This window comes from Crocodylus siamensis, chromosome 13 (assembly GCF_052110815.1).
Source record: "Crocodylus siamensis isolate JL-2025a chromosome 13, ASM5211081v1, whole genome shotgun sequence".
Classification (NCBI taxonomy): domain Eukaryota; kingdom Metazoa; phylum Chordata; order Crocodylia; family Crocodylidae; genus Crocodylus; species Crocodylus siamensis.
This window is the reverse complement of record NC_143407.1, coordinates 15,823,649-15,838,165: the sequence shown is the minus strand read 5'-3', so window position 1 is coordinate 15,838,165 and position 14,517 is coordinate 15,823,649. Positions and strand designations below refer to the sequence as shown.

Below are 14,517 nucleotides of genomic sequence, written 5' to 3'. Positions count from 1 at the left end.
CATGTAAATGCAAAATAGTTGAGTTGATCATATTTTTGCAGTCTGGAAAGCATAATAAACCCAGGTTTGTTTGCTTTTAATCCAGTAAATTAGAAACAGTATGCAAAGTGTTTAAATATGATGTGTTACCAGATGATTGAATGGAAAAAAGCAAGGCCATACTACCTAAGCTAATCTTGGAATGAGGCATGGCTCTACAGAAGCCAAGTGCAGCTGAGAAGATATGCAAATGCTAAGTAGTCTAGGTAACTATGCTGCATGGTGCCTTCTCCACTGGGAATATTGGTAAAGCATCAAACCCAAAATTAGAACTTGAATCTCTGTTGTGCAATCAGTGCCTAACTCATTGCTTGATGTACATAACTAAACAACTGAACCTTTGTTCTAATGCTTAGCATATATATTGCTCTATTACCTGCAGATCTCAAATTGCTTTACAAGGGCAAGCAGGATTTATTTGCTGGGTAAGATAGTGCCCAAGCGTAGAGATTTTAATCTACATACAAAGCAATGCGGTCCAGTGGATGAAGCCTGTGTCTACTGACACATTACTTGTGAAGTATTAAGCAGGTCTATCAGACAGTTGTAACAGTCCTTTCTAGGCTTACATCTGTATCATGGTTTCATCCCCATCTCTCTCCCCCCACTTCTTGGGTTGAGGAGCTTTTTCAAGTCTTCCATTGCCCAATCTTGCAATCTGGAAAGGCATGTGGTAAAGAGCCAATTACCTGGCAAGTCACCAAGCCAGCATATCTTGTATTAGCCAAACCATTAGGCTGCAGCTGGGTTTTGCTTGTGCATTGCTTATCTTTGGGGCCTAGAGGCTTTAGTACTTTACATAGTACTGTATGTTCATTTCTTATTTTTTAACATTTTCTGTACAGTCCAGTAGTTGTAGTTTTCAGCACTTCGTACTGTGGTGTTCGATTATCCAAGTCTCTTCTAAACTGTAGCCTAACCGAGAGTAATTTTCTCTCCATACATACAATGCCTGATCCTGTTCTCACTGCAATAGGGAAATGAATCACATCACAGTGATACAAATGGAAAAAAAACTAGATTCTAACAAAAATCATTAACGTTTGCTTGATGGGAAGCTGTTCTTTATTGCAAACTTCCAGTACTGCTCAAAAAGGAGTTTTCAGAAAATGTATTTGTGAGACACTTCCAAGAACCATTACCAGTATTTTTGAGCTGGATGGACCCAATGAAAGTGTTAGGCAAACCCAAGCTCTACATAGGGTAACTTTTAAAATGCAACTCAAATGCCATTTGATGAATTATGTTCAAACTACTGAACTATTTTCCTTTGCTATGAGAGATTCCACTGACTTCAGGCCAAACAAGTTTTCCAGACAGTGTTCTAGGTTGGTTAACCTAAGACTTGGAAATAGAAGCTGGGGGCAACCTTAATTAAAGAGCTCCATATTAACATAAACACAAGTTGGAAATGTGTGCTGCTGTTTTTCTTTATTTTGGATGACCATTCTGATCCAGATGGACACAGGATCTGGGGGGGAAAAAAAAAGTAAATGCAAACAACCTCAAGTTAGGTGTTTATTAGAGGTAGGCCAGTATATTGGTTGCATGTTGGATTGGCACTGGTAAACAGAAAATGAACACTGTTGGTAATTGACTTTTTTTGGCTGGTGTAGCCGATAATGTCACCAGCAAGTGCCACATGCATGCACACAACCCCAGGGGAGGTATAGGAGGCATGTGTGTGGGGTCTCTTTGTTTTGTTTCCCCACGCCCCTCTGGCTTTGTGCACCGGCAAAGGCAGGCTCAGGGCAAGGGGCTGTGCTAGCCACTTCTCAGCAGGGGGCTAGGCCAGGGATGTGTTCAGGGTAGACAGGTGGTGGTGGTGCTGGGAAGGATGGTTACAGGGAATTTTGGGGTGGCTGTAGCCAGCCCTCCCAGCACTACTGCTGTCTCTAGGGTCTAGTTTTTCTCTTGTCATTCTTTGGCCCAGGCGAAGAAAGGAGCAGCTCACAACTCTGAGTCTCCTAATGTGCTCATACAAGTCCCAGAGTAGATCAGGTGCTGCTCTGACTTCAGCCAGTTGGTTTAAGTGTAGCTTGTATGCTCCCTGGGGTGCAAATTGTCAATAATGTATGCTGAGCCACAAGCTGGTTGACTGTGAGACATTCCAGCAGTATAAAAGATAAATACTAAGTTCTCTACAGAATTATAAGCCAACTGTGAAATGCTGGATGCTGAGGGCATCTGCTCCACCAAGTGTCAGGACAGGGTGAGGGTACTTGATATTAAAGTTGGCTATGATGTGTCAGGACTAGTTGCATAATCAGGAGTGGCTGGAGAGTGGCCTGAAAAGTGGCAGAAAAAAAATCAGGCTTTAGGCACTTAGAAGGAGACATTTTCCTTCAAATGTTTACATAAGTTACCAAATAGGCATGCTGTGAAGTATTATTATGCTCATAAAGAGCATTGAGATGTACAGATAAAAGCATTGACTATATACCATAGAGACAAACTGATCCTGAAATGCATGATTGTTTCTGATGTTAGCATGAAGCAAATGTTGCATTGTATGTGCCTTTGTTTTCCAGAGCAGAGCGCCAAGAATAATTTGTTATGGCAGTTAATGTCTAATAAACTCTTAAGTATATTTTCCTTGGAATATGGCATGAATCACTTATACAGTTTATAAATGATGTTATACAAATGGGTTTGCTCATGGGACACCACTTTAGATGGATTAATTTGTTAATGCAACTTCTCAGAGGAATCAAAGGACACTCACCGGCTGGGAGGGAGGCAGACTGGGTGCAGGCAAACTTTATGTTTGAATGTTGACATACTGGCTTCCAATGTATCCAGCACACACCACACTAAGTGCTCCTAGGACTTTGAACATGGTGGATCTTGAAACCCAAACAGAATTTTCTGGGAAAGAGAATTATGTGAAAGATTGTAAAAGTTGCATTTTTTTTCCAGTATGTAAGAACATGCACTGTTCAATGCCCTTGGCTTATTTACAGTATTATCTGTAATCCCATTCTCAAAGATAGACCATAAATTGAACCATATAAGCTTCTAGCCAGAATAGAGCTATCCCTTTATCAGCCAAGCTTTTTCCTAGTGCCTAGAAAAACACACCAGCTCAACATCATATGAGGAACCAAGGGTGGAAATAGACATCATCTCACGTCTCATTTATACCACCATAAAATGTTTTACGGTTGTATAAACCGTGAGCTAATAGACATCAGTACTCTTTGTTGAACTATATCAGAAGAAAATCAGTGATGCAAGAATGGGTAGGAAACTGCCATTTTATTGCAGTGGACACCTGTTTAACTCTGTGGCAGGAGCGTAAAGGCAGTCTGAGCTGGTTGCACTTTCCAGCCACCCTGGATAGGTCCTTGGGGGGCTTGAGGGCCCCTCAAGCCCCCAAAGTACCTGCTTGTCTTTCCCTGCCTAGAGGGGCACACCAGGGATTCCTAAGGGTGCTTCTCAATAGGCGGGGGTAGTCAGGGGTCCCTATTTACCCAGACCCATCTATGGTGATCCCAACTGTGAGTCTGGGCAAGCAGGGAAACTCCCTGCTTGCAGACATGTCTCTTCTCCTTGCCCCCCATGTGTGAGAGTGAGGGAATCCCTTGCAGAATTAGGAGGAGGTAAATTCAAGATTCTTTTCTGAGAGCATATTGCTGGCTGCTTTGTCTCACTGGGGACTCCAGCATCTTTGCCAGTCGCATTTCCAAAACGTTCACATGGGGAGAGGTCTCAAGTAACCAAGTAAACCATGGTAAACTTAGAGAGTTAAAAATCAATGATTCAGTCCCTCTTTATAAACCAGTATGCAGCTAATGCAGAGCCTGGAGCATTATATGCTCCTGGTACAAGGTTCTGCTCTAAGAGCATGCAGCTGCATTAATTACCAGCTTCACCGTTCCCCCTAGCATGTAGCCCTGTAAAAAGATTGTCACAACAGGCTAGTTTAGAGGCCAGAAAGGCTAGATAATAGCAGCAAAATCCCTTCATCGAAAAGGAATGGGCAGTCTCACTGCCAGGCATCAATGAAGAAAACAACCTAAGTCACAGCTATACCCTGGATGCTCAGTAGAGGGCAAAGCTCTAACAAGAGTTAAGTCCTGAACCTCTGTCATACTGTCTCAATCAGTACAGCCAATACAAGGCCCAGAACAACCAACGGGCCTTGGTTCTACCCTGGGGTGAGCCAGGGCCACCCAACTCACATCAGAGTCCATTTTTTTGTGCACACAGACAGCAAATATAAGTAAATGAAAAATGGGATTGCCAAAGCTTGCTTTTGATAGTTATCTGACATCTAATGACATCATTAAATCTTAGATTAGCTCCATGGTATTTCCTTTCTGTAGAAAATCAATTTTCTTCCCTATTGGCTTTAGTAAAGCATCTGATATTGTACCACACTTATTAGTTAAACTACAGAAGATGAGGATTAGCGTACAAACTGTAAGGTGAGTAAAGAACTGGATGGAAAGAAGATGACAATGGCTTGTGCTGAGAACTGTACTGGGCTGAGGGAGGGAAGAAAGAAGTTCTTCCAGAACTGGTCCTGAAAGCAGTTCTGTTAAATATTTTGATCAATAAACATGGTACAAAATAGAAGTAGATTAATGAAAACTGGATGATGCAGAGCTGGGAGGCACTATAAAAACAGGAACATCAGAACAGCACAGAGAACAAACTGAATGACTTCAAGGACTGGAGTATTAAGAGAGAGAGAAGATGACATTTCATACTACACCTAGAACCCATGTGCAAGTCTAGTTACCTTCAGAAAGATTAGTCCAAACTGGAGCAGATGCATAGAGGAACTACTAGGCTGATCAGGGGAATGAAAAGCCAATATTTTGAGCAATGAATTTAGTCTGGTAAAGTAAAAGGTAAAAACTAAGGAGAAAGGAGCTGTTTAAAGGACAATATTGGCACAAAACCAAATGGGCATAAATTGACTGTGAATAAATTCCAGCTGGAATTTAGGGGGCTTCTAATGATCAGAGCAGCAAGGAAAATTTTAGAACAGCCTCCCAGTGGGAGTAGTGGGGGCTAGAAGCCTAACTGGTTTTGCAGTGGAACTTGACTTGTTTATGAGATGAATTACACATCATGTTTGCCTGCAGCAACAGGACAATAATCTCAGTGACCAAGAAGGTTTCTTCCAATCCCATATCCCATTGTTTCACTGCTCCATGAGAACTACAAACATTTGATTTATCAACTGATAAGCACATTTTGCAATAGCTACATATGATGTGTCAGACACATAGGCAGCAAGACAGCCCCCATTTATTTGTCTTTTCTCTGGCAATCAGGATTATTTGTGAACCCTCAATGCAATACAGTTAAGGCAAAGGTTTTCAACCTTTTTTAACAAGTGTACCCTTTATATTTTTTTCTTGTTTTTAAGAGGGGAGGGAGCAGATCAAGGCCCCTGTGGTGAGGGAGGGAGCAGGGCATAAGCAGGAGCAGCGACTAGGGTTTGTGAGGCCCCCAGGGTGTGGCAGCAGTGAAAACCCCTGACAGAGCAAATGGGCTGAGCAGTTGTGAACAATGTACAGAACCTCCCCTCTTGTCTCCAGGGATACTACTTGCTCCTAATACAAACAGACAGATTTCACAGCTGTAATAGAAGCCATAGGCTGTGTGTGCCAGGGCAGCAGCTGTATGCAGGAGCATGTTCAAGGTGATCCTCAAGGGCCAAGTAGCCAGTGGGTTGCAAATATGCCAAGTATAATATTTCAACTTCCTTATCTACTTCCATTTATCTGAAATGTGCTGATGCACAGCTTAGAATCTGGTATCACTTCTAGCAGCAACCAGCTTGAGTGACCACTTGGTTTGGACAATTAAAGGAAGCCTATTTACATATTTCTTAAGATTTACTCTGCAACTCTTGCTCCTTCCTGTTTGGTCTGGTGGTACTTTATGAAAGTGATAGGAGCTTTCCCTGAAGATGGAAAGCTCATATGGGTCAGTTTTTCCAGGTGGACCTTGCAAAAGCAAGAAGTAAAAGTTGGGTTTTTTATTGCAAGGATATCACCAGTTCTCCTAAGCAGAAATAGCATCCTCCAAAATCTCATCTTCACACAGATGGAAAGGATCCAACAATTCATTTCTATAGTTTGAATTTTCCCCTCTTCTACAACTTGCCCTTACAGGAGCCTCCTCTGGACCTGGACACAGTGGCAAGACCTTCTCAATTGGCACTGTTGTTCATTACAGAACATGGTGTGTGCACTGATGAGTTCTCTGGCTGCTGAGTCTGATGCGCAAGTGACAGTCCCACCCACAGGTAGGGCACACCCATGCACTAGCAGTGCTCTGAATCCAAGCAGCAGATTCTTTCTTCTTCTGACACCGGTCATCACAAAACTTGATCCAGTCCACTTCACAGCGCCTTGCTCCATCTAAAAGTTAACTCTGCTGGCCAGAGTGGCATTTTGCACTCCTTTCCCAATCATCCACAGAGATTCCAAAGGATGCTAAGTCATCTTTGCAAGCATCCTGAAATTTGCACTGTGGTCTGCCTCTTTCGTAGACCCTTCACAAGTTTCAGAGAACAGCACATTCTTTAGGATCCTGTGGTCTGGCATTTGCTTGACATGAGCAAGCCACCTGAGTCTTTTCTTACTAATCAATGTTCCCATGAATGACATATCAGCACATTTAACACTTCCACATTTGTCACCCTATCTTGCCATCTTATTTGCAGAATTTTACACAGGCATCTAAGTTTGGTGTAGGTCGCCCATGTTTCTGAGCCATATAGAAGAGCAGATAAAACACATCTCAAAAATATGGATTTTCACTTTAGTTGACAGTTTGTTATTGTTCCAGGCTCTGTCTTGCAAAAGGACAAAGTTCCTGGCTGCTTTGTCAATTCAACTAGCAAGCTCAGCATCAAGATCTACACTGCTGGTAACAATAGAGCCAAGGGAGAAAAACTGGTCAAAACCATCCAGACAAGTAACACCTAGGGTGATGTCTGGAACTGGTTCTGAAGAGCCTTGGTGTATGATGACAGTCTTCTTCAAGCGTATTCCTAGCCCAAAGATTTTGCATGAGTCAGAGAATGTGGTAATGCATCAACAGCATGCGCCACAAGGGCTGCATCATTGCAAACAACAGGTCCTTTAGGATGATCTCCTTCACCTTCACCGCAATGTTAAACAGTTCTCCATCATGTCTAGTGGACACCCTCTCAAACATAATGGAATGCATGTTGAAGCAGGAATGAGAAGTTAAACAATGTGGGAGCTAGTCCGCAGTCCTGCTTCTCTAAGTTGTTGATGTTGAAGGAGTCAGGCCCTTGGTTTTCAGACATTACAGTTGCCTTCATACCATCTCATAAGGATTTCACAAGGTTTAGCAATATAGGTGGACAACCAAGCCTTTTCAGAACAAACGTAAAGCCCTGACCAACTAACCAGCTCAAAGGCTTTTGTTAAATCTATAAAAGCCATGTACAGTGGGATGTTTCGCTCAACACTTTTTCTGCACTTACAAAGAAGACTATATCTATGGTGGACCTTTCTGAGTGGAAGCCACACTGGCTCTCTCAGGAATGATTCTCTCAATTAATGTCTGAAATCTAGGTAACAAATACAGCTTACAATTTTTCCCACAATGTTGAGAAAAGATTATACCTCTGTGGTTATTACAGTCACTTCCATCTCCTTTGTTTTTATACAGTTGGATGAAATGAACGTCCTTGAAATCTTGGGGAACAGTTTCTTCCTTCCAACAAAGTAGCAGTACCTCATGCAATCTTTGCAGCAGGTCTTTGTTTGCACATTTGTAAATTTCATCCAGGAAAGCATCAGATCCTCAAGCTTTGTTATAAGGAATCTTTTTGATGCATTGTTCAAGTTCCTTTAGTGTAGGTTTGGCATCCAGCCAAGCCATAACCTCAAGCCCAGGCAATTCATCTAGCACTCGCTGGTCTACTGCAGACTCCTTTGTATACATCATTCCATAGTGCTCAATCTACCTTTCCAGTCGCTTCCTCTTATCAGTTATGATATTACCATCCAGGTCCTCAGACAGAGCGGTCTTGTATTTTGTCATCCCAATGACCATTCTGGTACCCTCATACAACCATCTACTATTGCCTGCGTCAGCCGCTTGCTGAATGCTATTGCAGAGACCCAGCCAAAGTTCTCAAGCACACCTCCTGGAAGCTGTCTGATCAGCCTTATGAGCTTTTCTTAAGTTGTTGAGTGAATCAGTAGTAGAAGACTTGTAGGTGATTAGAGCAATTATTTTTCTCTCAAGTGGTAGCAGTACCTCTGAACGGTCTACAAACCAGTCCATGTTTTTTCTTAATACTCTTTCCAAAACTCTTGATTGCCATATTGTACATACTTGTCTTCAGGACTTCCCATACATCTGATGCAATTTGAGTGGTTCCAGCTGACTTTGCTACTTCTGCATTGAAAAGCTGTTTCTTCACAGGAGCTTTGATTTGGCACAAGTCAATACAAGGCTGTCTAGCAGGTTTATTACGGTGAATCTTCTTACGCTTGAAATTTCATTCTGCAGCAGACAAAGGAGTGGTCTGTGTCTCAGTCTGCACGTTGAAAGGATTGTGTATGCAGAATATCTTTCAAGTGTGTATGTCTTGTCAGTACCGAGTCTAGCCGATGCCAGTGCTTGGACCTCAGGTGTCTCCACAACATTCTTCTCATGTTACCAGCAAAAAAGGTGTTCGTCGCTGATAAGCCTCGGCTGGCAGAGCTCAAGAATTCTCTGCCCATTATCGTTCACATGTCCAATGCCATGCCCACCCAGAATCCCAGGCCAGATCTCAACATTGGCCCCAACTCTTGCATTGAAATCTTCAAGTACTAGGATGGATTCCTTCCCTGGAATCCTGTCAATAAGTTCTTCCAGCTGTTGACAGAAGCTGTCCTTCTCCTCATCAGGAGCCTGCAGTTAGAGCATAGACACTGACAAGGTTGATGAATCCCTTCTGTAGTGTAACTTGAAGAGTCATGGTACGTCTGGACATTGCAATCAGTTTCACACGATGACCTAAGTTCATTTCTGGTAGCAAAACCTACATCATGCCCTCTTCTTACTCTTTCAGGTTTGCCATGCTAGTAAATAGTGTAGTCCTTGTCCTTTATGAAGCCTGTATCTGAGAGCTGAGTTTCCAAAAGAGCTGCAATATCAATTCTGAGACTCATTACTCAACACAGTTATTTTCCTCAGATCTGAATCCAGATCAAAGTTATATCCAAGGGTTAAAGTCTGTATGTTCCAGCAAGCAATCTGTTTATAACTCAGTTAAGCCAGGATGTAAGTAATGAGGCAAGGCTTGTTTGACCCACCTCTTCTAGGGCCACCCTCATGTGAAACAAGCAGGCCATCCCTAAACAGGGCTGCCTGGAAATCTTCATTAGCTGCCTCAGGGCCCTTATGCCCCTTATGTAATTACAGCATGTTGAAGCAGACCTTCTGCTCATGTATAGGTGCCCCGAGAAACCAGGCACCACAAGCCCCAAGTTCACAAGAAGATTTTACTTCCTGGCAGAGAAATAGGAAGATTTAAGGCTAAAAATCCTCTGTGTCTGCCATTCTTCTTTGTGGCTAGTGTAAATCCTCATCTATTTCATTCTTCAGAGTACAAGTGGCAACTGCAGTTGCATCTCAGGAGATCTGTAAATGGAATTATCCAGGAATTCACCCCCTTATTTCTTTGTCCCTTAGGAAAGTGCCCTCAGGCTCATGGTTAGATTTCGTATTCCCCTACTAGAGCCTCAACATGACTTAACATCACCACCTCTGAAATCCTGATGACAGCTGTCCACCCATGCAGTCTGCAAGGTGATATTGCTGGAGGTCTTAACATCCTTAGGTTTGTTTCTGTTTCCTTTCCAACTTTATTTGCTATCAGGGCTGAGCAAGTTTCTTTCCCCGATACCCTTTCCAGTTCCCACTGTAATCAAATGTTTCCTTCCCAGCTACTGTCCTTGGCTCCAAACTGAGGAGACAGTAAGTCCTTTGCATGAGTATGCTTTCAAAGTGTACCTGGCTCACACTATGCCCCTGAGAAATGTTAGTGATTTTTATATCCTTCCTAAAGGACATGGCAGCATCCAGATCTGTCACTACTAAAGGCTTCATGTCCTTTGTTGCACTGCCTACACGGCTGCCAATTCCCTGCATGCCTAAATAAAAGCTCCTCCCACTCAAGCTATAGCAGCATCCTGAGCAGAGGAAAAAGGGAGCCTTACACATGCTTAGTAAATGCTGCTGATTCTGCAGTTGCAAGGCATGAGGCAACTTTGAGATTACAGGTACTCTGGATCATGCGGCTTTCTTCTACTGCTGCTGAAAATGGTCTTATAAGTTGCTCTCTCCGCCCCCAATTTTTAGTGTAACTGACCACTGCTATTTCAGACCCCACGCATGTCATGACCAGTGTCTCAGACAAGAACCTGCAGGTAAGCATCACTTTTGTAAGAAAAGACTCAAGAGCCCCCCCCACTTTCTAGTCGCTCAACAGTGTGATGCTAAGAGCTGTTCAGGAACAAATTCTGGCAATAACGCAGCAGGGGCACAAGAACCAGGGGTCTGTTCAGACGGCCATTTCCAAGACTTCACCCCATATTGCAATGGAGAAAGGTATGAAAGGTGCCTGAACAGAGGCTGTCAGGACAAGAACGAGCTAAGAAGCAGACAACTTCCAGTCCCTTCTAAATATCAAAAGGACAGCTCAATGTCTTTTAAAGCATGGACTTCTTTGCCGGATTCATATTTCTGGCCTAGTAATGGCAAGATGTGAAATGTTTTCCAAAGGTGAAGAACAGGATTCCCATCAGACATCTTGTCTCTGAGGCCCAACACTGAGATGAGAAGATGGATGCCCTAGAGACCCCATACTGGAGTACTAAGAGCAGCTAGCCCCACACAGGATAATTAGCTGACATGTAACAGTTTTGCAGATGAAACTAAATCTCAAATTACCCTTGTTTAGCATTAACATAGAGAATCCCCCATCTATACAAAACTAATGCAAAAACAATGTCCAATAGGAATAAAACAGTAATGACCTCAATAACTAGCCTTCGTCAGCCCAGTGTTTCCCTAATCTACCATGCACTTCCCGCCATGCTCCCAGATCCTTTATCTCAGATTCCCCTCTCCCGCACCATCCTGCTTCACACCTGTCCGCTTCAGAGCCTCAGCAGCTCGGCAAGCAGCTTTCATTATGGCTAGTTTGCCCCGTGGCTGGCCTGGAATGAAGATCTCTACTTCCACCTGCACTTCCTCCAGCTCTATTTCCTTCTCCTGGCCCTGCTTGCTACCCTGCCTCCTCCTGTTACATGGCTGCCTGGGGAAGACTCCCCAGAGCAGAGTCTCCATAAGTTTCCGGGCTTGGGCCTCCTCATTCTTTTTGGGCTGCATGACAATTCCCACCAAGGCAGCTGGGGCTTTGCAAGTGTACTTCTTTACTTCCTTCAAGACCTCCTGGATCTCAGCCTGCTTATTCTGCAGGCAAGAAGCTCGGCATAGGAAAAAAATGAGTTGGGACTGGCTCTTGCTAAAACCAGGCTCAGCCCCTGGCAGCATCTGGGTCATAGCCTTGTCCAGGCTGTTGCTTGGTTTGAGAGCGTCTGGGAACAGTTCCTGGACAAAAGCCTTCATCAGAGCCCGTGTGTCATCCCCTGTCAGTGCCTCTCCAATCAGCAGCACATCGGGCTTCCCTCCAACCTTTTCCACCAGGACCTGGAAGTCCTTTAGGATCTTCTCTCCAGGCTCATGGGCAGCAAGGGGATGCTTTGACTCCTGCACCTTCTCCATGCCTTGCTAGCATGGTTTCCCCTGCCTTCAGCTTCCCTAATCCCAAAAGACTACAAATCTGACACTTTCCTGCTATGTCACAATACCTACCCTCACCTCACCCTGCCCACAGACACGGTCCCTCTCCATAGGCTGGCTCTGGGACACAGCTCCTGCTTCACACCCTTTAGAAATGCACATCCCAACATGGGCAACCATGAAGGATTCCACCTGCCGCTGTAATAGAAGCACATTGGAAACCTGCTCACGTAGCAGCATGCCTGTGCGAGAGATAGCCCCGTCTCCTAGCACTGCAGCCAAGAGAATACAGGCAGTCCTCGACTTAAGACATTGTGAGTTACAACAGCACCTATGACACTTATAAACTGACATCCTGTTTCGACTTTCTGACATCAGTTTCGATTTCACAACACTTGATCCGATACAACGCCAGTGAACAAGTTTGCTGCATCACTCATCTCTCTGGAGAACATCTGTCCAAACTTTCTTGGACACTTTCTTTAAGAAAGCAGACAAGAATCCTGAGAAGACTCTAGCCAAGAGCCCTTCAAAAAGTCCAGCAGTCACCTCAAAAAAGTCCTTCCAAATCAATATGATCGCTATTTACAATATAAATACACTAATGTAGCTATCTTACTCATCTATAATTGATCGAGTACAAAATTCTGGGTTATTCTTGGTGAAAATAGGGTACTCTGCCTTGCTTCAGGAACCAAACCCTCATTTATAACATTGTGTCTATGGGAAAATCGGTGACGACCTTTTTACTTAAGATGCAGCTGTGGTTGTGTTGCAAGTCGGAGGACTGCCTGTAATCAAAACCAAACGGACTAATAAATGCCCAAATAACTTCCCCGAGTTGGGCAGGTCCCTGAGGGGGCATCCCCCCGGATGACCCTGGCGGGCCAGCTCTGGGGTAGTGAGAGGGCCCGACAGGGGCGAGACCCGGCACCCGAGGGATACACAGCAAGGTCCCAGATGCCCGGTCCAGCAGAGGAGCCGAGCAGCGAGCTGGGGGGCCCCGCCAGGAAGCTCCACCGCGCCCCACGTGCCTGCAGCCGGGCCCGCCGCCTCCGCCGGGGCCGGGGTCGGGCTGGGGCGGGCAGGCGGCCGGCAGCAGGCGCAGGGCCCCGTCGGGCCGGCCGGGGCAGAAGACGGCGGTGTGCAGCTCCACGCGCGGCGCCGGGCCCCGGAACACGTCGCACAGCAGCGCCTCCAGCCGGCCCCGCGCCTCCGCCTCCTCCTCGGGCCGCGGCTGCACCACGACGCCCACGAGCGCGGCCGGCGCCCAGCGGCTCCGCTCCCGCACGCCCCGCAGCACCGCGCGCAGCCGCTCGGCCCGCGCCCGCAGCGCCGGGGCCCCGCACAGCAGCAGCACCAGCTGCCCGGCCGCCGCCGCCGCCGCCGCCGGGGGGCCGGGGCTGGGGCCCGAGCCCGCCTGCTCCGGCTCCTGCGTCTCGCCGGCCACCAGCAGCACCTGCGTGCGCTGCACCAGGACCCGCGGCTCCCCGTCCGCGCGGGGCGCCTCCTCCGGCCCCGCCTCCATGCCGCCAGCCCCGCTCCCGCGCCGCCCCGCGCCCCGCCAGGTCACAATGGGCCGCGGCTCACGCTCGGACTCCCGCTGTCAGCCCGGCCGCGTGCCGCCCCGCGGGCACGGGCCAGAGCCGGCTGCTGCAAGAAATTGGCTGGACCTGTGCACTTCGCGCCGGCGGGGCCCAGCAGTCCTGCAGCGGGAGCTACCTTGCTGTAAGTGTCATAAGCAGGACCCCTGTGTGCCCTTCTCGCCGCAGAGGCCACAGCCTGCTCTCCGGTTGGCTCCTGGTGACTTCATGTTTCATTGCGTTGGGTGCGTGGGGCTGGCCCCCCGTGAACACGGTGGGTTTGCAGCTGTTTTGTTGCAGGGTGACTGGCTGGACCTGAGAATGACTGAGGCTGAGATGGGGGCAGACAAAATGCGGCCCACAGGCTGGATGCAGCCTGCCAGGCAATTTTATCTGACCCGTGGGCACCCACCAACTAGTTGTACCCCGCATGCCTCACCCCCACCTTCATGCGCAGAAGGGCCCAGCCCAGCCAGCACAACTTCAGGCCAGGGCTGCTGCTACCACTGCTGCTCCACTCCCCAGGGACCAGTGGCTCCTCCTTGGCTCCCTGTGGAAGCGCTAAGCCTGGGGCTGGCAGGAGCACCCAGTGCAGGAGGCAGGAGCTCAGGTGGACAGTGTGGAGGAGAGGGAGGGTAGGGGGCTGTGGGGACCCCCCCCACACACACACTCCCCACCAACCCCTGCTGCTGGTGGCAGCAACAGGTGCTTGGGGCACTCTTGATCCATGCAGGCACTGCTGTCTGGCAGCACACAGCTCCAGCCAGAACTGCACATGGCAAGGAACACAGGCAGGCTGGCCTGCCTCTTACTGCACAGGGTCCCCTGCGATGCATGTGCAGCTTCTGGCACTCACTGACACTGGGGGGAAGCCCTGTGTGATGGAGCCAGCTGCCTTCCTCGCCCTTGCCATGCAGGTCCCAGGACTCCACAGAAGTGGAGGGGAGAGCCGCCCCCTGCTCCCCAGCAGAGCACAGGGAGGTGCACTGCACAGCAGGTGGCAGGGAAGGCAGCCAGCTCCATGCAGCCCCTACCACCAGTGGAGCATGAGCAGCAGGAGCTGCCAGAAAAAAAAAAAAATTGCCTGGTAGGC

General features: G+C 47.1%; 1 protein-coding gene across 2 annotated transcripts in view; it reads right to left on the bottom strand.

The window, feature by feature from the left end:
• LOC149853995 (uncharacterized) overlaps positions 1–13,369 on the bottom strand; it is a 14,787-nt gene extending 1,418 nt beyond the window's left edge. The window contains exons 1-3 of one of the 2 annotated variants that reach the window (XM_090025694.1): positions 12,876–13,369; positions 2,765–2,907; positions 1–2,327 (exon numbers count right to left, since the gene is read on the bottom strand). The exon at positions 1–2,327 is cut by the window's left edge and continues 1,418 nt beyond it. In XM_090025694.1, coding sequence (XP_089881820.1) covers positions 2,853–2,907; positions 12,876–13,369 — 549 coding nt within the window. In that variant the 3' untranslated portion in view covers positions 1–2,327; positions 2,765–2,852. The remainder of the gene's footprint in view (positions 2,328–2,764; positions 2,908–12,875) is intronic. The other variant, XM_090025695.1, reaches the window with a different exon arrangement.
• Positions 13,370–14,517: the final 1,148 nt, after the last annotated feature.